This window comes from Podarcis filfolensis, assembly GCF_964270895.1.
Source record: "Podarcis filfolensis genome assembly, chromosome: 8".
In the NCBI taxonomy this organism is placed as follows: Eukaryota; Metazoa; Chordata; class Lepidosauria; order Squamata; family Lacertidae; genus Podarcis; species Podarcis filfolensis.
The window spans coordinates 72,835,485-72,861,246 of NC_139611.1; the positions used below are offsets into that span (position 1 = coordinate 72,835,485).

A 25,762-nucleotide genomic window follows, 5' to 3' on the forward strand; every position below is an offset into this window, starting at 1 on the left:
GAGGCAGTCCGTAGTAGCTGAAGCTGGGTGCAGGGCAGGGAGCCGGGTGAAGTCAGGAACAGGCATGCAAGCAGGGAGCCAGGGCAGGTCAGGCGCTCAGGCAGGAAAGCAAGACAGGGTTCAGGCAGGAACTAGCAACCAACAATGTTGCTCCTGCAACTTGGGACTGGGGCTGGCCAGCTTTTATCTGCCCTGAGGCATAGGGTGGCCCCGATCCTCTGGTGACTCGCCTCTCCTGGCCTGGAGGCGAGCACTCCTCCTGCAGGAACTTAGTTCCTTCCGCCTCTCTGCCCTGAGCCTCTGCATCTCAGGAGAGGCTGGAGGGTTACGGGACCCAGAGGCAACCTCAGCTTCCTCTGACGGGGCTGAGAGCGGAACACCTGCAGGCAATGGGTCCTCCATCACCTCAGGAGCCAGAGCAGACTCAGCTGGTGCCTGCACCTGAGGATCCAGCACGGGTGAGGACCCTTCAGGCTCATGCCCCAGCCCAGCTGGTTCTGGAGGTGGGGAATCCTGTGCAGGCTGGGATCCCTCAGGTTCAGCATCTGAGTCCGAATCCCAGGCCATCATAGGATGTCTGAAAATGCAGGAGAGGGTAGTGTTGTTGCACTTAGGTCCTGCTTATGGGTTTCTCATGGGCGTCTGGCTGTCCAGTGTGAGAACAGGATGCTGGACTAGATGGGCCATTGGCCTGATCCAGCAGGCTTTTCTTACATATGGGGAAGGAAACTGGGTGAATTGATGGGGGGAAGAGAGAACTGACCTACTCAAACCCCTAACAAGCTACAGTAAGCATCATGGACTGGAGGGGGTTAAAAACAAACACCTATGCTGCACAAGTATGCGATTTGTTTTATTTATTTTTTTGCTACAAATACTGTATTGCGGTGCAATACTTTGCATGTATACATGGAATTTTACAAAATGACAAGAAAAGGAACGGAACAGATTTTCTCCCCTCTTTTACAGTCCTTCCCCCAGTGTGTGTTTGTGTGTTACCGAACATTGCTCTCACTTCTAGGAACTTACTTCCCCAACTGCACCTATTTAGCTATGTCGCAATATCACAATGCCTGTCTTCCTCAGTAAACAGACCATCTTTCACAACTTTGCTGGCCTGTACAGTTAGGAGCTTGACACTGTTTTGTGTTTTGAAAGCAAGAGGTTATGAAACAATAAAAATAAGTAAATCTGTGACGTCTGGGTTCCAGGGAAATCAAGTGGAAGATGACTTCAGCCTTTTCCAAGACTATGTATCCAGACTGCTACCTTTGTTGACTCAGGCCTGCCACTCCCCCACCCCACCCCAGGTAGAGGTTTTAGATCTTAACAGCTAGGGATGTCACTGAGCAGGGACCCCATCACCACCCATGGTCTTCTTCCAAACTTGAGTGGACCATCACCTACACCTGGGAACTATAACATGATGCTCATGAATATTACAGCATCCCCAGAGACTTTCTTGGCACCTGCCAGTGCCTCTTGCCCCTCTTAATGATGGCTTCCATTCTAGGGCCTCTGTGGGCTGACCTGGGAGCAGAAATACTTTGATCAGAGCTAGGTAGGGGCCCAAAATTTATTCTACCACAGTCCCCTGGAGGAAGCTCTGAGGCACTGGGTGTCAGTGGCTGTGGGACCTGCTAAAAGATGCTGGATATGATGAAGAGCCTGCCTTCTGTCACTTTTATAGAATCTAACATACAAAAATCAGACTGTGAAACTTTTCACTGTATGGATCTAAACATCAACTTAATCTACACATTAGGGTGGTTGTGTACCTTTCTTTACAGACAGATGCCAGTTTAAAGACTGAGACCATAATAAGAAACACAGCCATCATTTGAAATTCTGAATTTTGCAATGCAGTTCTCTGACCAAGTATTGTGTACACAAATTCATATGTCTGTGACAATCACACAAACACACAGAGAATCTACTGGGGAATATTGCTCTGCAAAAATGTGTGTGTTTGGCAAAGCACGGTTAAAAATGCTTTTCATTGGGAGAAATATGCACTCTAAACACTAAAGGGTTTTCAGGAGGACTGTTAAAACCATCACCATCACCATCACGCTGCTGTGGAGAACTGAACATAAGAAAGGACAAAATGAGAAACTGAAATTGGCAAATTTGCTGATGCCTAATCAGGATGTAAGGGACGCGGGTGGCGCTGTGGGTTAAACCACAGAGCCTAGGACTTGCCGATCAGAAGGTCGGCAGTTCAAATCCCTGCGACGGAGTGAGCTCCCATTGTTCGGTCCCTGCTCCTGCCAACCTAGCAGTTCGAAAGCACGTCAAAATGCAAGTAGATAAATAGGTACCGCTTAGGTAAATGGCGTTTCCGTGCACTGCTCTGGTTCGCCAGAAGTGGCTTAGTCATGCTGGTCACATGACCCGAAAGCTGTACGCCGGCTCCCTTGGCCAATAAAGTGAGATGAATGCCGCAACCCCAGAGTCGGCCACGACTGGACCTAATGGTCAGGGGTCCCTTTACATTTACCTTTAATCAGGATGTAGCTCTCAGCAAAGCTCACCTGCTTGTTCCTTCCCATCTACCTCTTGTGGCCTTAGTGTTGGGTGTGCAAACAGGGACATGCATGTTGGGAGCAGTTCTCATACCCTTCCTGCATGGGGAAGCAGGAGGCCCTATCAAAGGAAGCATTTTATAGGCTATTAACAGGGACAGGAGTGAGCAAACCAACAAACACTCTAGAAGTGGGCTAGATCTCCTCTGCAACAAGCTGGAGGGAATACAAACAACAGCTGTGAGCAGGAGAGCCATGAAACGCTACCAAGTCAATATTCCTGTTTCATTGGCTGTGCATGTGTCAGACACTTCATTAAGAGGCCCTCTTTCCCTTCCAACCAATCCTGATCTTCAGACACTTTTATCGGTTAATGTGATTGTGTTTGCGTTTTTCTTTTTAAATGCCATGCAATCGTTCAGCACGATGACCTGCTGTAAATGTGTTACTGGTTTAAAGAAGCTGTTTTGTTGACAGGGTGGAAAACACACACACACACACAGTTAAATGTAGTGTAGCAAAGTACATAGTTATCTGTGGACCACACTCTTTGGGGATTAGCCTGGAAGCTTCCAGAAGCTGTGAAGACTCCTAACCCCTGTGGGTTGCTAGCTTTTATAATGGTCTTGCTGCTGTGCTGTTTAACACACACAAAATTAAATGAGAAGGCTTTACCTCATATGGGGATAATATTGTTGAAAAGGCAACATATGCTAAATTTGAATGGATAATGTCGGTATTAAAAGAAGCAGCAGCAACAGCTGAAACTTAATCCAGATAAGACAGAGACACTGTTGATGTAGGGGATCATCTAAATTGGGTTAGGGCTAATACCTGTCATCTGGAGATGGTCTTTAATCCAGAAACTTGCTTTACATGGTCTGGTGGTGGTGGTAGCTCACTTTGACAAGCATACCCCCCTAACCTTACTTTACTAAGGGAAGAAGGAATGAATAGATTTTTTTGCAAACATTATTTTTTTGGTAAATTCATACCATACATTTAAAACGCTCTTAGACCACTTTAACAGTCATGGCGTTTCCTGAAGAATCATGGGAACTGCAGTTTGTTAAGTGTGCTGGGAGTTATTAGTGTCACAACTAAAGTCTTTGAGGGCAGAAACTGGAAAGTGCTGGAAAATTCTGGAAGCTTCTAGAAGGTTCAGTTCCTATGCGAATGACTACTTCAAGGTCATGCTGAGCCAGCAGAGATAAATTTCTGCACTCAGTGAGCTACTCTGTATCTCTCTCTTACTTTCATTTGTACTTCGTGTGTCTGAAGTTTTTTTCTGAAGTTTTTGTAACAAGCTTTTGCCTTTTTAGTAAAAGTTTTTTCTTTTGGACCTTTGACTCTGCATGGTCTTTTTTATTTACAGTGGTACCTTGGGATGCAAACAGGATCCATTCCGGAGCCCCGTTTGCATCCCGAAGCGAACGCAACCCGTGTCTGCGCATGCACGGTCATGTTTTGGCACTTCTGCGCATGTGCGTGACGAAACAAGGAAGTAATGCACTCCGTTACTTCCAGGTTGCCGTGGAGCACAACCCGAATTTGCCTAACCCGAAGCGTATTCATCCCGAGATATGACTGTACTGCAATACACTGTCCATCAATTAGGAGATCCCTCAAAGAGCTACAATTTCCAAAGTTGTTTTTGTTGTTAGAATTAGTATGCTGCCCTTCATTTGAATATCTCAGGGCAGTTCACAACATAAAAATACAGTGGTACCTCAGGTTAAGTACTTAATTCATTCTGGAGGTGCGTTCCTAACCTGAAACTGTTCTTGACCTGAGGTACCACTTTAGCTAATGGAGCCTCCCACTGCCACCGTGCCACCGGAGCATGATTTCTGTTCTCATCCTGAAGCAAAGTTCTTAACCTGAGGTACTATTACTGGGTTAGCGGAGTCTGTAACCTGAAGCGTATGTAACCTGAAGCGTATGTAACCCGAGGTACCATTGTACAGAATGAAAACACAGAATACATAATAAAACAAAAGCAAAACAAACCCCTCTTAGAGACCCATTTAAAAGGCCAAAGAATGTTAATAAGCCAAATGCCTAGTTGAAGACAAACTTTTTTGCCTGGCGCCTAAAGATATGTAAAGAAGGCACCAGGTCAGCCTCTCTGGGGAAAGCATTCCACAAACAGGAAACCACCACAAAAAGACCCGTTCTTGTGTTGCCACCCCTGGACTTCTTGAGGAGGCACATGAATTGTGATCACAGGGTAAAGGTTAGTTCATATGGGGATAGGTGTTGCTGTCCTGAGCTTCAATACCTCACTCTCCTGTACCTTTTCTGCACATCCGTGCTTTTGTTCCCCCTTGATTCCCCCATGAAAATAGCAGGAAAGAACTGTAAGCTGGTATACAAACCCAAGTTTAGTTACTTTACTTCCAGGGGATTTTTTTTTGGTTAAGGGGGCTGCAAACAGCTTGTTTCATTTGTTTTCAGGAAGTGGCTACTATGTTATGGGAAATCTCAAATACAATGCGGAAATTAACAGTTGGGGGAATAAACTGCTGCGTCACTGCAGCCACAGCTTATGGTAAGGCCCATAGCTCAGTGGCAGAGCTGTTGCTTTGTGTGTTAAAGATTCCAAGTTCAAGCACAGGCATCTCCTGGTTTGGGTGGGAGACAAACACTGAAAAGTAGAAACTGCTGGTTCCCCCCAGCCCTAAATCAGAAGAATACTGCCTGTACCTTTTGTCCCATATCTCAGGTTTTGGAAATGCTAGAAACTCACTTTTAAAAAAGGAAGAAAGCTGGGTATCTGGGGATTCTGGTCTGTTTCAAGGGGCTGCCTCTTGCCTAACCACCACCCCACCCCTGCATAGATGCCCATGTTTGGGACAGACATATGATTGAAATCTTGGAGATCTGCTCCCATCCTGGGCACACAGTACCGAGTTAGCTCTGAGCTGGCATGGGGCAGCTTTTTAGGTTTCTGTGAGAACCGTTTCCCACAGTGGCATCTTGACTGAATCACGTAGGCTGGTGATTATTCAAACTCGAAGGGGGAAAAAAATAACAGGGAAATGTCATCTCCGGGGTGGGGACATTTCCCCGGCTTGTGCTTCTCTGATTGGCTCTCTTTGGAGAGTAAACTTTCCATCAGTCAGCAGAGCATGCTTCCTCACTGAGTCACTGAATCTGTTTTCTCACCCTGGTGGAAATAATGCCATGTGATATGTCACTAAAATAAACATTATTTGAAATGCTTTTTTTTTTAAAAAAATGATGGCCCATAAAGACTAAAATAGCGGAAGGGTGAGCGGTATAGTTAACAATCGCAGAGAGTCAATAAACCAAAGAATAATGTATGAAATGGGGCAAAGAGAAGCTGAGGAATCAGACTGTATATTCATTAGGAAATAACTTATTTTTTATTTTAATCAGTGATTGGTTACTCACTTAGAAAAAACACTTCAAAACTGGCACACAAGGGAAGAATCACAGCCATAAAACAGGGATGGGGGGAACTTAAACAGGCCCAGGAGGAAATGCAGCCCCCAAGCCTCTTGGAAGCCAAATCTCACCTCAACCCCAAGCCACACCCCTTCTCCCCAGGCATCATCCTTCCTTGTCTCCCTTCTTGACAGTTTTTACCAGGCTGTAATATGTCTTTGCACCCTGATAATGCCATTTGCTTGCTAAGATGCAGGATAGATAGGAATGTGTGAGTGCGTGTAGAAACTAGCCTACTTCATAAAGGTAGATTTTATATTTAGTGTTCTGACCACTTTTGCCTTTGGGGAATCTTTGGCTCTCCAGATGTTGCTGGACTACAGCCCCCCCCCCCGTGATTGGCCATGTTTGCTGGGGCTGATGAGAGGTGCAGTTCAGCAATGCCAAAGCTTTCCCATACCTGCTCTTAAAAGATGTTTTTTGGCTTTAGAGAAGCGGAATAATTCCCTACTGGCATCAAAGACTCATTTGATATAATGTCTAGTTTGGTAAAGCTCCCAAAACAATTCTCCCCCCCTTTTTTATAAAAAAGGTAAATAAATGACAACAACAATGATGATGCAATAAATAGCAAAAGCAGAATGGCAAAAGAAAGCAATGGCAAATCAAAACAATGAAAAACAGGCATTCACCTGGTGTTAAAAAGAAACTGTGGGTGATGACAGGCAAGCTTCCTTGGGGAAGAATTCCAGAGATGAGATAACAGAGCAGGCTGGTCCAGGTCATCAGGCCCTTAGGAGCTAATCGCGGGACCCACAGAATGGTCTCCAATGTGGTTCTTCATACCTGACAGGTACCTTACAAAGTTTGAAATGTATCAAATCTCTTCACATATACAGTAATGGGAAAAAGAAACAAAATAAAAAAAATTCCATCCATTAGCACCTTAGAGACCAACTAAGTTTGTTATGGAAAGACACGGGTGGCACTGTGGGCACTTTTGGCATTGGTGCTCTTGAAGATTGGGACAGTGGTGCCTTCACCTCCTCCTTCTTCTTCATCAAGTGTCAGCCTAAAAGGCTCCTCAAGGGGATCCTTGATATTGGATTCAGGGGGCTCTTGTCTTCTGATTCATTCTCTCAGGTTTCTGTGTTTGGCACCACCTCAGAGTGACGCTATGGGTTAAACCACTGAGCCTAGGACTTGTCAATCAGAAGGTTGGCGGTTCGAATCCCAGTGACGGGGTGAGCTCCCGTTACTCGGTCCCTGCTCCTGCCAACCTAGCAGTTCGAAAGCACCTCAAAGTGCAAATAGATAAATAGGTACCGCTCCAGTGGGAAGGTAAACGGCTTTTTCGTGCAGTGCTCTGGTTCTCCAGAAGCGGCTTAGTCATGCTGGCCACATGACCCGGAAGCTGTACGCCGGCTCCCTCAGCCAATAAAGCAAAATGAGTGCCACAACCCCAGAGTCGGCCATGACTAGTCCTAATGGTCAGGGGTCCTTTTACCTTTACCTTTAAGTTTGTTATTGGTATGAGCTTTTGTGTGCATGCACACTTCTTCAGATTCACACGAAAGCTCATACCAATAACAAACTTATTTGGTCTCTAAGGTGCTACTGGACGGAATTTTTTTATTTTGTTTCAACTACGGCAGACTAACACAGCTACCTACCTGTAATGGGAAAAAGAAAGTGCACTTGCTTTGAATTCTGTGGTTTTACATATCAGGACATAATAGCAATCATTGTTTCCTTAGTAGGTCTTACAATTAGGTAAATGCAACCTCAGATGAACAAGAACCATGACATATTACTGTGTGTCATGATTTATTTCGCAGAAATAAAGCCAAGATGGAGAAATCATGTGTGGAAAAACTAAGTACACCCATACTGCTTCTATAGGAATTCAGCAGCTAAGTAGCAGACAGGAACTGATAATCAAATGCCCTTGCTTAATTGATCATCAGCTAGTGTGCCCACCTCTATAAAAGCTGAAGTTTTGGCAGTTTGTTGGTCTGGAGCATTCAGGTGTGCTTTAACACAATGCCAAGGAGGAAAGATGACACAATGTTCTTAGAGAAGCAAGTGCTGCTGCCCATGAAACTGGGAAGGGTTCTATGGTCATCTCCAACCAATTTTAAGTCCATCATTCTACAGTGAGAAAGATTAGGCAAAAGTGGAAAACATTCAAGACAATTGCCAATCTTCTCAGGAGTGGACGTCCCAACAAATTCACTCCAAGGTGAATGCAATGCTCAGAGAAGCTGCAAAACAATGTCCTTTGGACACATGAGGCCAAAGTGGAGATGTTTGGCCATAATGCATAGCGGCATGTTTAGCAAAAACCAGACACAGCATATCAGCACAAGGACCTCATACCAACTATCAAGCACAGTGGTGGAAGGGTGATAATTTGGGCTTGTTTTGCAGCCACAGGACCTGAGAACCTGGCAGTCATTGAGTCAACTAAGAGCTCCTCTGTATACCAAAGTATTCTACAGTCAAATGTGAGACCATCTGCACGATGGCTGAAGCTTGGCTGAAATTGGGTCAACAGGACAAGGATCCCAAGCACACCAGGGAATCTAGAACAGAATGGCTGAAGAAGAACAGAACCAAAGTGTTGCAATGGCCCAGTCAAAATCCAGATTTCAACCCAATTGAAATGCTGTGAGACTTTAAGAGAGCTGTGAATAAACAAATGCCAGCAAGCCTCAATGAGCTGAAGCAACTTTGTAAAGAAGAGTGGGCCAAAATTCCTCCACAATGATGTGAGAGAAGGATGAAGTCCTACAGAAAGCAATTGCTTCATGTTATTGCTTCTAAAAGTGATTCTATTGACTCTGTTGAGGCTATTGTATCATAAGGTGCACTTAGTTTTTCACACATGGGTTTTCCATTTTGGCTTTATTTCTGTTAAATAAATCATGACACAGTATAATATGTCATGTGTTATTCATCTGAAGTTGTATTTACCTAATTTTAAGACGTGCTAAGGAACAGATGATTGTTATTATGTCTTCATATGTAAAAGAGGGGACACGGGTGGCGCTGTGGGTTAAACCACAGAGCCTAGGACTTGCTGATCAGAAGGTCGGTGGTTCGAATCCCCGCGACAGGGTGAGTTCCCGTTGCTCTGTCCCTGCTCCTGCCAACCTAGCAGTTCAAAAGCACGTCAAAGTGCAAGTAGATAAATAGGTACCGCTCTGACGGGAAGGTAAACGGCGTTTCCGTGCACTGCTCTGGTTTGCCAGAAGCGGCTTAGTCATGGTGGCCACATGACCCGGAAGCTGTACGCTGGCTCCCTTGGCCAGTAAAGCGAGATGAGTGCCACAACCCCAGAGTCGGCCACGACTGGACCTAATGGTCAGGGGTCCCTTTACCTTTACCTATGTAAAAGAGGGTGCACTTTATTTTCCCCATGACTGTATATATTTGAGCTTTATCTCTAAAACCCCAGGGGCTGGTAGCTTGGTTTATGTCAAATGTTAGTTGAGATTTTCAGGGATGCAAAATTTTGTAGAAGGCAACAAAGCCCCACAGTCTTGAGCCCAGCTGATGCTCCCAACACTTTCCCTAAATGTAACTCCAAATGTTCAAGGAGGTCTCTTCCTGCTTCTGAGTCACTTGTTCTCCCCACCCCACCCCCACCATTCAATCCAGGTGTATTTAAAAGCCCAATGGGCCATTAACAATTCCTGCTCTTGCCTACCTTTCCGGGAGTTTATGGCTTTATTGCCTCGGCTCATGGTCACCTGCACCGAACAATCTCTCACAGTCCATTTCACCTTAAGCGCGGTTTGCTCCCTGTGTCTCGACTCTCTCTCTTTCTCTCTTTGACGCACACACAGAGCTACTCAGCACTCAGTTTGGGACCCCTCCGGTACGACTCGAGAAGTTGCTGGAGAATGGACAAGCAGGTAGGCAAGCAGTGATTAAAGGAAATGCCTTTGGCTCAGCCTGCCCTCTGATCCCGATGCTATGGAAGAGTGGGAGACATTGGTCTCTTTGGTTGTCTATGGGGTTACCATCCTCCTGGGACTGCCCTCCAATCTTCTGGCCCTCTATGTCTTCTGTTGCCGGGCCAAGGCTCGCCTGACCCCCAACCTCATCTACATGATGAACCTTTGCCTGTCGGACTTGGTCTTTGTCCTTTTCCTACCGCTCAAGATGCTGGAGATAAGCAAGGTGAACTGGGTCAAGCCAGACTTTGTCTGTCCCCTTTACAACCTGATCCACTTTGGCACCATCTACACCAGTGCCTGCTTCCTGACTGTGGTCAGCGTGGGGCGCTTCCTAGGAGCTGCATATCCCATCCATTATCAGGCTTACAAAAAGCCGTGCTACTCATGCCTGGTCTCCTTGGGGATATGGAGTCTCGTCGGATTCCATGGGCTTCTCATCTTTGCCCTGGAGACCAACAGGGACATCCCGTCCAGGGTCTTTGAGAGCAATGGGTCCTCTTGCTACAGCAACTTCAGCAAAGAGCAGCTGGCCGTGTTGGCACCTGTGAGGCTGGAGCTGTCCATGGTCCTGTTCTTCCTTCCTTTGGTCATCACCTCTTTCTGCTACGCCGGCAGCATCCGTGTCCTGGTTGGGTCGCATCTCCACATGAGAAAGAAACGCCGTGCGGTGCGGGTGGCCACAGCCACACTCTCCTTCTTTGTTCTCTGCTTTGGTCCTTACAATGTGTCCCACGTGGTGGGCTTCATCGTGATGGATAATGTCTGGTGGCGCAGTGTGGCTGTGCTGCCCAGTGTATGCAATGCTTTCCTGGACCCCTTCATCTTCTTCTTCCTCTCCTCCGCCATGGATGATGGGATCACGAAAGTATGGCGCTCCATGATGGAGAAGTGTAATTCCATCCGGCTGAAGATTGCTGTGGCCCATGGGAAAGGAGATAGCAGCCAGGGAGTACTTGCCATTGCCTGAGTTGTGGGGGGGTTCCTTCTGGAGCTCAAGCCTCCGTGGCCTCCAAAACCTTAGGAGAAATGCAGGCTTCAGTCTGGGACGGGACAGTACATTAGCCAGGATGTTGCCAATTCAGAAAGGCATGAGGAGAGCAAATGTTCTCAGCAGCCATGAACAGGAGCACAGATAAGGTGCACGGAACATGGGTGTAGCTTGTTTGAATGTCTTCATCCTGATTGTTTGACGGTCTGAGTCAAAGAATTTTATCTTCAGCATCCAGCTGTTCTAGGTAACGATAAACTAGTTTATTAGATTAACCTGCAATTCAGGTGGGACCAGCAAACGTAACAATGTTCTCATTTTTAAAGACACTACATGAAAATAGAGATGTGAGTCATGGAATGGGGGTCGATGAATGGAGGGAGGCGAGTTGTGGATTGCATATGACTTAAGGGCTAATTAGGGTAAAATGTCACATTACACTGTGATTGATCTGATGTCTTTTTTTAAAAAAAAACTTTTTGAAATGGTTGGGCCACAGCTCATTGGCAGAGCATATGCTTTGCATGCAGAAGGTCCCAGGTTTAATCCCCAGCAACTCTAGATAGGGTTGGGAGAGACAATGAACATCATTAGGCAATATTGCTATTTCCTGCTTTTCTGCATATGTGTTCTTTTGTTCCTGTCAGGGCTGGATTTAGGTTTGATTTAGGTTTAAGTTACTAAAGGTAATGGGGCCCTTTATATGTCCAGCTGTCCTTTGTCAATAACAAATTGTCACTGTTTTTTTGTGTTGAATATATGCTATATGGTAATTTATGGACCTAATCGGTATCTAAAGCCATTTGCACATAACAAAATATGTATTTTATCAAAGCAATTGTTGAACTGAAATACAATTAAAAAGAAGTTTATTAATAGTGAAATAATTATTAAGCTCCAATTTAAAATGATTGGGGACCCATTACTTACATCATAGGAGCCTATACAACACAAAACACTATTGCTATATGTAGGTTTTATTTTATTTGTTTCTTATCATATATTTTGGAAATGTACATTCATCCTGTTTCCCCCCCTTTAAATTCTTCTTGGGTCCCCAAGAGAGTGGGGCCCTAAGCTATAGCTTGTTTAGCTTATACATAAATGCAGCACTGGTTCCCCTATGGTTCCCCGATGAAGACAGCAGGGGGGGAAATTATGCTGGTATAACAACCCAAATTTTGTCACTTTACCCCTGTGATTTTTCCAGGTTAAGGAAATGATCTCTCTACCCCACACCCAGAATCAAAGAATACAGAAACAAGCATTTACATTGTACAAAAACTCAAATATAATGTTGAAAATAACAGTTAGGGGAACGTCAGGAAAAACGAGATAAGTTGCCATGTGAATGCAACCCTAAACAACTTTGCTCCCAAATAGCTGGAAGATTGGTAGATATTTCCACTGTCCTTGGAAGTCCATTGGGTGGGAGACTTGCAGAGGGCATTCTCTGGGGCAGCCCCTAAACTGCAGAATTTTGATCTTCCCCACAGAGGTGTGCCTGGCACTTTCGTTGTATATGATATAGTTTCATTACATGCTGATGTCACACCTCTTTACTCTGAACTTTAGCATCTAAAATATACCAGTATCAGAACCCACCCTATTTCCTTGATTGTAAATTGCTTTAACTGATTTTAATATTATAAACTTAGGAGGCTGCCTTATACAGAGGCAGACCATTGGGATATCTAGCTCAGTATTCTCCAACACTGACTGGCAGTGGCTCTCCAGAGTTTCAGACAGGAGGTCTCTCCCAGCCCTACCTGGGATTTAACCTGGGACCTTCTGCATGGCGAGCGGAACCTCAAGTGCTGAGCTACAGCCCTCCCCCATTCTCGTGTACAGCATTTTCATATTGTTGTAACCTGCCCTGGGGTCCGAAGGTGAAGGGCGGGTAAGAACACCTGTCAATGAATATTGTAAAAAAAATGCCACGAAGACGTATTCTTCATCCAGAAAGTCTGCTTTGCATTGGGGGAAGAGTTGAAAGTCACAATTCCATACTTGCAGGTAGAAGTGGGATAGTCTTCACATTAAGCGACAGCACGTGATTTTCCTGGCTGTGTGGCTCAACTCTCAGAATAACTCCATCTGAAGATAATGGCTCATCTGCATCTCAATTCATGTACGTCACTTAATTTTTACAGCTAAACTGATTTATTTGTAAAACAAATAACTAACACACACATGAACGACAAATTTAGGAAAGGATGCAACCAACGCTGTATTCTATCTGGGGAAATTTATATTTCTTTGACGTGGTTGGAAATCGGGGATGTGGCACTTTTGTGCAAATTCTGCAATGTAAAGTGCACCTTTTGCCCCAGCGCTGTTAAACAAGGTGAATTTGCTGCCATAAATGTCAGCCTTGGCTTCCCCTGATTCTCCATTTTCTCACTGTTAACACCTACTTAGGGGAAATGTGTAGCAGCATGATGTCATCATTTTGTCTCCCTGTCACCATTCCAATGCATTAGTTGAAACCGGGTAGGGAGGGGAGAGAACTGAAAATACACTCTGTAGTGATGCAAACGCTTAGGTTTCAGCTTAACTAGACATCACAGGAAGTGGAAGGGGAAGTAGCTGTGTGTGGCTGCTGATTCCAGCACGTCGACCATGAGATCTACCAAGCTCGTGGCCCAGTTCATATGGGAAAAAAATTCTGCACTGGTTTTTCCCCGAGTGTGCTGGTGAATTTCCAGAATAAGAGTGACTGAAATACTGAGAGCTGGCATAGCATAGTAATTTAGGGCACTGGGCTAGGACTGTGGAGACCAGAGTTCAAATTCCCACTCAATTATGAAGCTCTTAGCCTAACCTACCCTACAGGGCCATCGTGAAGGTAAATCGAAGACAGGGAGAAACCATGTAGGCCCCTTTGGGCTTCTTGGAGGAAAGGTGGGAGAGGTATGTCTTAATAATACCACTAATTTATTAATCACGTTATAAACCGCAATCTCAAGACATAAAATAATAAAAATGGTTAAAAACACAAAACCAACAAATATTGTTAAAACAAAACTGAAACCCCCACTGGGAAAGCCCGGGGGAGCAAAAATATATTCAGGGTAGTGTTGTGTTGTGGTTAGAGAGGTTAGAGACCAGGGTTCAAATCGCCACTTGGCCATTAAGCTCACTGGGTGACCTTGGGTCAGTCACTGGCTTTTAGCAGAACCTCCCCCACAGAATTGTTGTGAGGGTTAAATAAGGAGGGGGGGGGAATCATGTACATTACCTTGAGGTCCTTGGGAAAAAAAAGGGATATAAATGCAGCAATCAATCAATCAATCAATCAATCAATGAAGCAAACATAACAATATTTCAGCATTATTGTTGTTGTTGTCTTTAAAAATTCCTTCTGCTGGTTGCTGATGTCTTGACTGGGGACTTCCTGTAGCCGCTCAAGAGTTGAAACAATAGGTAAAAAGGTAAAGGACCCCTGGATGGTTAAGTCCAGTCAAAGGGAACTCTGGGGTTGCAGCGCTCATCTCGCTTTCAAGCCGAGGGAGCCGATGTTTGTCCACAACTTTCTGGGCCATGTAGCCAGCATGACTAAACCACTTCTGGCGCAATGGAACACCATGACACCGTTTACCTTCCCGCTGTAATGGTACCTATTTATCTACTTGCACTGGAGCACTTTCGAACTGCTAGGTTAGCAGCCGCTGGGACAGAGCAATGGGAGCTCACCCTGTTGTGGGGATTTGAACCCCCAACCTTTTAATTGGCAAGCCCAAGAGGCTCAGTGGTGTAGACCACAGTGCCATCCGCGTTACCGTTGAAACAATGCACTCTGCTTCTTTCCAAAGGAGCTGTCCAAATTCTTATCTGGCATTATCTAGGGTTGAAACTTGGCATGGAAAAGACATGTCCAGGGCAAAGCTGTGGCCAGCCATGGCACAAACAAAGCCCTGGAGCAGTGCTGGGAATGTGATGTACCCCCATGTGTTCATCAAACAACGACATGTAGCGCACATGTCCGAAGAGTAGATGTGTGCCCATTTCGATGTACCTTCCTTGCTAGCTCCATCAGAGGAGGAAGAATTAAGGAGGGCTGCGTGACAAATCTTACCTCTTCAGTAAGCATGTGACGTAGAAATTAGCACAAAAACAACATCTGATAGGGGGGAAAGGAATAAAAACTCCACTGTTTTAAGTACTGCTAGTCATCTGTAGCACAGCAACACAGCAACACTCTCTCGCCTATAAGCTATTTTGTGTGTTTTTTACAAACATTTTACTGTCTAGTGACCTAGAGTCAATCTTTGCTCACCACAGGCAACCTGGTAAATGGTAATTTGCAAATTTGCTTTTGCATGTTTGTCTGGCAAGTCCTAATTCAATGTCAGGATGTTCGCGACTCTGTGCATAGACGAATATCACACACACAGTGAACAAACATAGATGTAAATCTGAAGTCAACGGTTTGGGAAATATGAATTGCGTAGGTTTATAATAAAACTAGAACAATGCGAATTTCTTCTCTTACCTCTAGCCCTTGCAGCTGGTTGACTTCTCTTCCCCATTCTCACGGTCAGCTCCTGTACCTCCTCTCCTTGCCTTGGAATAGCTAGATTTTGTAACTATCTTCAAAGAAGCAAATGATGGGAGGGTGCCTATATCATGCCCAGGTCTAATACTAGCCATACTTCAAGGTCTTTGAATTAATTTACAAAACTTTGACCAACAGAAATGCAGGGTACCTAAGGACTGCCTGGACCCTTATATCCCAGTGTGATCCAATGACCCAAGTACAAGAATCTGACTGAACATCAGGAAGAACTTTATGACAGTAAGAGCTGTTTGATGGTAGAACGATCTCCCTCAGGAGCTGGTGAACTCTCCTTCATTTGAGGTTTTTAAGCAGAGGTTAGATGGCCACCTTTCATCAATGCATTGCAGGAGTTTGGACTACATAACTCCCAGGACCCCTTCCAACTCTACGATTCTTTGATTCTATGATCACTAAGATCATCTGCAGGAGTTTCGGTCATTCCCTGAGTTGGTGAGGATAATTTGATATTGACACAAAACCAAACCTTTAGCGCCATCAACTCCAGTTCTGTGGAATGCTTTCCACCATGTAATGAAAACTTTTCTATGCAGACAAAGACTTATGCAGACAATTAAGAAAACATATTCTGTGCAAGTTAGCTGACAATTTGAATGTTTAGGTGGTTTTCACCACACACACAAATACACACGCTGTAAACCACCTTGCTATCTTATAAAATGAAATTGCAGTATACAATAATTTTTATAAATAAAATGAACGCAACATTCTTATTCCTTTATTTTATTTCATATGCTTCTATGTGACTTAACACCAAAACAGTCTCCTATTGGTTTACAGAAAGGTAAAAAATATAACAGAAGCTAAAAAAATAATAATACAAAATACAATACTGGGTCAAATAATAAAATCCCTTCTATACAAAAATATCACAACATAGCAGCACATATAGAAAACATCTTAAGAGTGAAAGGCAGCATACCTGACTACCCCACTCCATGCGATTCTCACAACAACCCTGTGTATTGGTTATCCTGAGAGATAGCAACTGGTGCAAAGTCACTCAGTGAGTAGGATTTGAACCTTCTCTCCTGATCTCTTGCTTGGCACTGTAATCACTGCACCACATATGCCAGCCCAATTCTGACTTAGGCCCAGGAACAATAGAGTGGAAAGGATGTGCAATTTGATCAAGCAACCCCTTGTTCTGGGAAGATTTCCAGGGTTTGCCTGAAAGAAAACAGACAAACCTTTCTGAAATGTGAAGTGCCCACTGCAGTCTTGCACTGGGCAGTCAGAGGAGAAGGTAGGTGCAATCACTGGCTGCCCTCCTAAATTGGTCAAATTGGCTGTTGTGCTTTTAACAGTGGTAGACTGTCTGCAGACTGTTTCCAGCACACGGAGGTGTATATTATCACCTGCTAAAGCTTCTATTTTAGAAAAGCCAGGAGCAGAGGTAGCTTTTAAAAGGGGGCAGTGGCGTAGCGTGGGTTGTCAGCACCCGGGGCAAGGCAAGTAATTTGCGCCCCCTAACCCATGGATTTGCGCCCCCTAACCCGTGGATTTGCGCCCCCTAACCCGTGGATTTGCCCTAACCCCAGATGTTGCGCCCGGTGCGGCCAGCCCCCCCTGCACCCCCCACGCTACGCCACTGAAAGGGGGAAGAGAGAACCCTTTGTGTTTTGGGATGTTCTCTGGCACACACTCTGTTTATATGGGGCAATGATGAGGCCCTATGGGATAGCTCAGGTAGTAGAGCATGAGACTCTTAATCTCAGGCTGGTGGGTTCAAGCCCCACATTGAGCAAAACGATTTTGCATTGCCAGGGTTGGACTAGATGACCCTCACAGTCCCCTCCAACTCTACAATTCTATGATTCTAAGGAGGTCTGGTAGGTGCCCATGTGAATTAATCTTCCACCTGCCATCATGTCCCAAGGGATTGAATTTTCTGGAAATATTGATGTTGAGTTTAGCCACACACTCCCACCCCCCCAATTCCTGTCTTCCTCCTTGATCCTTTTGAGAAACAAGGGTGTTTTTGTTTACAACGTCCACTAAAAATACAATCAATTCTTTCTGAGAATTTTTTTTTAATCACTTTCATAAAAAAAAAAATCCCCACATGCACATTCACTGCAGGTTTCCTCAAGCAACCAGCACATAAACAAATGCATACAACACTGCATAGAACTATATGCATAATGAATGTTAATATTTAGAAAAACCCCGCTGCAGAAATATAATGCCACTTGTGGCTTGACATTTCATACATGTATCTTTTAAATTTATTTTTTAAATTTTATCCATATAACTTATATGGTACATATTAAAGGGACAAGAATGGTACACCATTAAAACAACCATACAAAAATATAAAACATGAAATCATCAAAAAGCAACATTATTATCAGGGTAGCAATAACTAATACTGGTAGGAAAGCAGGAAAAGAAAAGAAAAAGAGTTCAAAGGGCATGGGGAGGAGACAAAGGGCCAAATAAATTCTGTGATTCTTCCAAATAAGATCATACTTGGCTGGAACAAGGTGGTCCATCGCATTCATTTAAATAAAAAAAAATCCACCATTTGGTCACAAAGTCTCTCGGTGCAGCAGAGACCTTGGTGATTTTGAGTTCATGATTAAGCTTCTCCAAGTAAACAATGTACAGACCCCTTTTATGCCACACCTCCTGTGTAAAAGCCAAGGCATCCTTCCAGCTCTGAATTATAGCCAGATGGGCTGCAAGCAGGAGGAATGTAATCAAAGGTGAGAACAATTGGGGTGCTATTTATTGTCTAACTTTGGGTTGCCAGCTATCAGCTTACCAATTATGGATGCAATTGCGGATGGTCCCAGCACATATGCCTATAAGTGCCCTTATCTGGACAGCCCCACCAACAGGTAAAGTAAAGGTAAAGGGATCCCTGACCATTAGGTCCAGTCGTGGCTGACTCTGGGGTTGTGGCGCTCATCTCGCTTTATTGGCCAAGGCATGACTAAGCCACTTCTGACGAACCAGAGCAGCTTCTGGCAAACCAGAGCAGCGCACGGAAACGCCATTTACCTTCCCGCTGGAGCTGTACCTGTTTATCTACTTGCACTTTGACGTGCTTTCGAACTGCTAGGTTGGCAGGAGCAGGGACCGAGCAACAGGAGCTCACCCCGTCACGGGGATTCAAACCGCCGACCTTCTGATCGGCAAGTCCTAGGCTCTGTGGTTTAACCCACAGCACCACTTGCGTCCCTTCCACCAGCAGGTATTAGACCGTAAACCCAAGGTGGGGGCAAATGTGGCCAGTGGGTGGAGAGAGTTCTCCCAAGTACTGGCAGAGACTGATGTCTGTACCCCTGCATACCATTTGCATATAACCAGGCTTTTTAAAAAAAGAAAACTGACACCACATAAGCAGCTCAGACATGTGAGTTCTCAGTGCAAGAGGCAGTCTGACACAGGAAAAGTTCAGTCATGTCAGAACTACCAAGTCCACCTATAAATCCATTTAAAACGGATTTCCCTCCATCCCTACTCTGGAGGTAGAACACCTGGAAATCACTGGAAGATGCCGTCTCATCCTTGATGTTTGCAAACGACGACAACTGAGACATTCCTGCCAGCCAAAAGCCACCAAGTTTCCCCATTTTCAAGGTGATGTTAATTTCCAGTTCAAAATGCAGGTTGAAATGGTAAGTTCATGGCTTCAGATGGAAAACTTGCGTTGGGAAACTAGAACAACTGGCAGATTATGGATGGGGATACTGTTTGGATTTGAATGTTCTCTGCTTCCTGTGAGCTTAAGCACCAGGTTTGCTTCCTTGTGTGGCGTGCTTGCTCCAGACTGCTCAGTCATCTGATGACCCAGATCTTTGCTGAGTCGTAAAAGGAGTAGGGGTGGGAGCCCCTGCCAGTCCACTGGGGAGATCTGAAGCAGTTACATGTCCAGCTTCTGCTTTGTTGTCTTCAGGAGTCTTGCAGCAACACAAACAGCAGGGCGACACAACAGCCTGGATCTTGCTACACATGCCAAACCAGCAGTTGCCGAAGGTTCGTCGGATGGTGTGGGAGGAGAAGAAGAAGATGATAGGGTCCAAGGTGGTGTTCAGGGAGGTGAGGAAGAAAGTCTCTACTCTCCAGGAAGGACTCTCCTTATTAATGAAGCCCACAATGTGGGAGATGTTGTATGGTGCAAAAGCAATGGCGAAATTGAGCAACGTGGCCACCGCCAGGCACACCGCCCGTTTCTTTTTGTGGGGAGGGATGTTGGGCATGGTGCTCAAGATGCAGATCACGTTGACATAGCAGAAAAGGGTGATGGCGAGAGGCAGGCAGAAGAGGAGGAGGCAGAGCTCCAGCCGGAAAGGGAGAAGGATGCGGAGCTGGTCTGGGGAGAAGCTGTAGTAACACGTGGTGATGTTAAGGTCTGACGGGGTCCTGTTGTGGTATTCGACAGCATAGACAATGCTGGCACAGTGGGAGCAGGCCAGGAACCAGAAGAAGATGCTGGCTGCTCTTGCCGAGGTTGGCTTGCGGTTCAGCTTGTGCTTGACCGGATGGGCAACACAGAGATAGCGTTCCACACTGACCGCCATGAGGAAAAGGGTGCTGAGGTAGATGCTGCTGTAGAAGAAGAAGTTGGTGAGTGGGCAAAGGAAACCAGGAAGAGGCCAAGTCATGTCACTGGCAACCTCCACCATTTTAAAGGGCAGGAAGCACAGCAGGAAAAGGTCGGAGATGGTCAAGTTGCACAAGAAGATGTCGATGGGCACTGGCTTCTGCCTCACTTTCTTCAGGAATGCGTAGCCAGCCAGTAGATTGGAAGGCAAGCCTGTCAGGAAGGAGAAGGTATAGATTGCAAGGACAAGAGCCTTCTTCATGGGTGTCATCTCAGCTTCTGCAAAAGAAGGGTGAGATTATGAGATAAGAACGTTAAGTGAGGAAAGCTGTCTCTAATGCTTAAAGTATCATTCAGAGATGACTGTCCTCTCTCTTGGAACGCACTCAGTCTCCTGCATAGTATGAACTATAATGGTTCCCCAGTGGATAGATCCGGGGTGGTCAATGTGGTACCCTCTGGATGTCATCAGATCACAACCCCCATCATCCATTACCACTGGCCAAAGGGCTGGGTCTGTTGGGAGTTGGAGTGCAAAGCATCAGGCAAGTACAACGGAGGGATGAAATGGACAAATCCTTCCATTGCCATCACGGAACAGGCATGAGCTAAGCAGGCGTGAGCTCTGTGAGTCTTAAAGTAAGCTGGAAATACCACTTCTTTTTTTGTGGGTTGGTAGGTAAACTGCTGTTTTGTCAGCCCCTTCAGTGAAATCTTTCAACAGCAGCTTGATGTGTGATGCAATGTTGAAGATTTTGCAGCTCAAGCTGTTGCCAAAGCACAAGAACAGTCTAGAGTTTCCTTTTTTATTTGTAATAAAAAAAGAGAATGCGTATCAGTTCCCAACTCTAACTGTGCATTGCAGTGCTGTGTTGTGTTGGCTGTCGCTTCATGTTGGGTTGGATCTTAATTCATTCATAAATTCAGTGGCCATGATTTGCATTGCACCAAGGAGGTGGCCCAGCTGCGTGTTGTGAATGGAGAGCAGATGTCTCAACAAGGTAAAATATACTGGTTCATGAATGAGGCTCAGCTAGTCTCCCAGCTTAAACAGATGTGCTTCATAAACCCCAACCCCATTATTCCTTCTCAGCGCAAGGTCTGCCTTTGAGTTTTCCCAGTTTGGGTTTTCCACCTGCCTGAGGCCACGGTCACACCATACATTTAAAGCAGTAGGATACCACATTAAACAGGCAAGGCTTCCCCACATCCTTGTAGAAATTCATAGCCTTATCTACTGTGCATTTGTCTCGTTCACTTTTAAAGCTACCCAAATTGGTGGCTGTCACCACATTTTGCGGTAGGAAATTTCTTGGCTTGACTACGTGCAGCATGAAGAAATACTTTTTGTTATCTGCCCTAAATCTTCTCAGGCTCCAGCACTTATGAGTTCTAGTATTATGAGAAAGGAGAACAGTTCCTCTCTAGCGTTTTCTCCATACAGCACAAAATTTCCTACACCTTGATCATTCCCCGTTTACATCTAAAAACCAACTTAAAAGCCCCCAAACATTGTAATTTTCCTAATATGGGAGTTGCTTCAACTTCTGGATTCATGTCTACCAATAATCATAATTCTAACTATTTCACTATATTAAGCGTTTCAAAAAATTTTTTTCTTCTAAACTTACTTGTGTTCTAGGGGATCAATCACTCTGCTCTGTCTCCACGGAGGACTAGAACCACAACCTTCCAGAGATGACTCAAAGACCAGATTGAATTCTTTCTTTCAAAAAGATGCCAGTGGGCATATTCACATGTGCCTTGAGAAAGTTGGAGCATCTGTCCAACAGACAAAAGTGCAAGTCCTTATGAGACAATCTGGAGGAAGTGAGGTCATTTGCAGAAAAAGGAACCCATCATAAATAGCAACAAATAAACTGGAAACCCTGCGGCAGAGGGGGAGGAAACTGATTTCAACGTCACTATGAAAGTCAACCATTGTGCAAACCTTTAATGAAACCCTCTCCAATCTTCTTTTTAACTAAGTTTTTCCATTTCCCTCCCCACTCCCCAACATGGCAGAATTAGATGAGCTCCTGTGTTCTGGAGCAGTCTAGCTGAAAATCCCACAAGACCCATAATCGTCCATAATGAAATGTAGCCTTCCAGTCCTTGCATCTAGTTTCTTTCTCTTCCCCACCTATGCTATTTGATTCCTTCATCACAATGTTTTGGACAAGATGATCCTCAGGATCACTTCCAACTCTACAATTCTATTATTCACTCTCAAAGCCAGCTTCTGCATCTCCCATCCCTGCTTGCAAGAACTGCCTTGGCAAGAGGTGTGTTTTGAAACCAGGTTCAATTAAGGAAATGAAGGAGGATGTTCTGAGCAAATTACAGGGAAATTGCTAGGAAAGGACACACTTTGTGGCTTTAAGTTGCTGCTACTAGGACTTTTTTCTGCCTAACCACAGATAGATCAGAAAAGTAGCATCCTTCTTCTTCCACACCTTCAAAGCCATGTCAACAGTCCTGTAATGAGAGCCAACACCCCTTCACAGAGGCATGCTTTTGCTACACTACGCATCCTAACAAATTAACTTCTGTGACTACCCCAATCAGAAATGGCTGAGAAGTTGCAGATGGGAAAAAGTTGTATGTACCCCTTTCACAAAATTTCCCCTTTGGAAACGATTAAAAATATATTTTTTAAGAGATGGAGGTGGAAGGACTGCTCAGTTTTGGTGCTCTTGGTTTAAAATTGAAAAATGAGTGTTCCATATTTCCGCAGCAATTTGTGGTTTAGAAAAAAAAATCATGAAAATACATCAGCATGTTTGCATGTTGTTTTCTATAATATATTCATTTTTGTGCACTTTCCCCTAATGTGTGTGTGTGTGTGTATAGACAGAGTGGATATTTGCTAGTCATCTTCAAATATGTAACGTGCTGTTACAGGGAAGATGGAGCAAACTTGTTTTCTACTGTTCTAGAGCTTGGACTACCATATTTTTCACTCCATAAGATGCACCAGACCATAACGTGCACCTAGTTTTGGGAGGAGGAAAACAAGAAAAAAAATATTCTGAACCCCATAAGCCAGAACAGCAAGCGGGATTGCTGTGCAGTGATCCGTCTTGCTGTCTTACCTCATGGGATAGCCGTGCGCAGCCTCTCCTGGGCAGCGGGATGAAGGCTCCCTCTGCCCGAAGAGGCTGCACACAGCTAAGGCAGAAGTCAGGAGATGCCCCTTTAGCGAAGCGGGAGGAGGAACAGAAGGAGCCCCCATGTTCCTCCTCCGGCTTTGCAGGACAGGCACATCGCTGAAGGGGCGCTGCGCTGTTCTCCCTCTCTGCGCAGCACCATTCGCTCCATAAGACGCACTCACATTTCCCCTTACAGTGGTACCTCGCAAGACAAAATTAATTTGTTCTGCGAGTTTTTTCGTCTTGCAAATTTTTCATCTTGCGAAGCACGGATTCCCTGGGTATTAACGGTTTTAAGAAAAAGGAAACAAACTCGCAAGACATTTTCGTCTTGCGAAGCAAGCCCATAGGGAAATTCATCTTGCGAAGCAACTCAAAAAACGAAAAACTCTTTCGTCTTGCGAGTTTTTCGTCTTACGAGGCATTCGTCTTGCGAGGTACCACTGTACTTTTTTTGTTTATGGAGCAAAAAATATGGTAGATGTTCCTCTGGGTCCCTTTCAATTCTACAATTCTACGATTCTATTATTCTATGTACAGAGCATCCTTCTCCCCAGGTTCTGTCTTTCAGGTTGTGCCACCACAAAACCACTTCCTGAAGCTCGATCTGTCTGCTGGCTGGAGACAGAAAATCACCTAAGCTCCATGGCAGACATCTCAGGAAGCTGAAACTTACACCTCTTTCTAACACAGAGAAAACAAACAGAGAAGGAACTTGCAGTGCTGGGGAAATTCAAAACTCCTTTTAAAGCTATGAAGGGATCCTCATTAACTGCTCTTAAAGGTTCAGGGTCTTACATACAAGAGATACCTCAGTGTGGCTAAGACGAGGCCTGCTAACTGTCCATTATGGTGGCTGCTCTCTGCTTCAGCTGTCTTACTCAGCATGTACAGAGTCATTAAACAATACATACCAGTGGGTTACACAATGCTACTGTATAACAAATGATGCATAGGATAATAACAAACAGATGGCGTGCTGATTTGATCACTTAGATCTGTGCAATGTTCACTTGCTGCAAGTGCAGCAAGCTGGCTGTTCGGCATTAGCATGGAGCTGCTTATTTCCTTTACATCTGAAGGGAGGGCATTCCACAGGGTGGGGGCCACTACCAAGAAGGCCCTCTGTCTGGTTCCCTGTAAGCTCACTTCTCGCAATGAGGTAACCACCAGAAGGCCCTCAGTGCTGGATCTCAGTGTCCGGGCTGAACAATGGGGGTGGAGACGCTCCTTCAGGTACACAGGACTGAGGCCTTTTAGGGCTTTAAAGGTCAACACCTACACTTTGAACTGTGCTCGGAAACATACTGGGAGCCAATGCAGATCTCTCAGGACCGGTGTCATGTAGCCCTGGCGGCCACTCCCAGTCACCAGTCTAGCTGCCATATTTGGATTAACTGCAGTTTTCCTGGTCATCTTAAAAGGTAGCCCCATGTAGAGCGCATTGCAGTAGTCCAAGCGGGAGATAACTAGAGCATGTACCACTCTGGCGAGACAGTCCACGGGCAGGTAGGGTTTCAGCCTGCGTACCAGGTGGAGCTGGTAGACAGCTGCCCTGGATGCCCTTTAATGTAGCTTTGGAACTCCGCAACTATTGACATTACAGAAACCCCCTCACTGTATCATTTTAGATACCCACTGAGCAATTTTCTGTTTTTGCAAGCCGACCCAGCCACATGATTTAGTTACCTGTTGGGTGAGCTATATTTAAGGGGACAATGTGTAGTCATTTTGTTTTGACATCCTTCTGGACCGTCTTGAGGGGCTGGGAGCTGGGGGCACTGTCATACAGTAGTTCCGCTCCTTCCTCCTGGGCCGTGTTCAGAAAGTGGTGGTGGGGGATGAGTGTTCAGACCCCTGGGCTCTCACTTGTGGGGTGCCTCAGGGTTCTGTTCTCTCCCCCATGCTTTTCAACATCTACATGCAGCCGCTGGGAGAGATCATCAGGGGGTTTGGGCTGGGTGTTCATCAGTATGCGGATGATACCCAGCTCTACCTCTCTTTTAAATCAGAACCAGTGAAGGCGGTGAAGGTCCTGTGTGAGTGTCTGGAGGCGGTTGGAGAATGGATGGCGGCTAACAGATTGAGGTTGAATCCTGACAAGACAGAAGTACTGTTTTTGGGGGACAGGAGGCGGGCAGGTGTGGAGGATTCCCTGGTCCTGAATGGGGTAACTGTGCCCCTGAAGGACCAGGTGCGCAGCCTGGGAGTCACTTTGGACTCACAGCTGTCCATGGAGGCACAGGTCAAATCTGTGTCCAGGGCAGCTGTTTACCAGCTCCATCTGGTACGTAGGCTGAGACCCTATCTACCTGCGGGCTGTCTCGCCAGAGTGGTGCATGCTCTGGTTATCTCCCGCCTGGACTACTGCAATGCGCTCTACGTGGGGCTACCTTTGAAGGTGACCCGGAAACTACAACTAATCCAGAATGCGGCAGCTAGACTGGTGACTGGGAGCAGCCACCGAGACCATATAACACTGGTCTTGAAAGACCTACATTGGCTCCCAGTACGTTTCCGAGCACAATTCAAAGTGTTGGTGCTGACCTTTAAAGCCCTAAACGGCCTCGGTCCAGTATATCTGAAGGAG

The 25,762-nt window shown here is 45.3% G+C and overlaps 2 protein-coding genes across 2 annotated transcripts; one reads left to right on the plus strand and one right to left on the minus strand.

Moving 5' to 3' along the window:
• Nucleotides 1-9,917: 9,917 nt before the first annotated feature.
• LOC310768101 (G-protein coupled receptor 42-like) lies at nt 9,918-10,868 on the plus strand (the record flags this gene model as incomplete). The annotated part of the gene is made up of 1 exon (XM_083625811.1): nt 9,918-10,868. The coding sequence occupies one exon, from the start codon at nt 9,918-9,920 to the stop codon at nt 10,866-10,868; it is 951 nt and encodes a 316-aa protein (XP_083481937.1).
• A 7,538-nt stretch (nt 10,869-18,406) lies between these two features.
• Nucleotides 18,407-21,798, minus strand: LOC310768868 (free fatty acid receptor 2-like). Its single transcript, XM_083627748.1, has 2 exons — nt 21,652-21,798; nt 18,407-20,299 (listed from the first exon to the last, which is right to left on the minus strand). Exon 2 carries the CDS (start codon nt 20,289-20,291, stop codon nt 19,251-19,253), a length of 1,041 nt encoding a protein of 346 aa, XP_083483874.1. The 5' UTR covers nt 20,292-20,299; nt 21,652-21,798; the 3' UTR covers nt 18,407-19,250.
• Between the last annotated feature and the right edge of the window lie 3,964 nt (nt 21,799-25,762).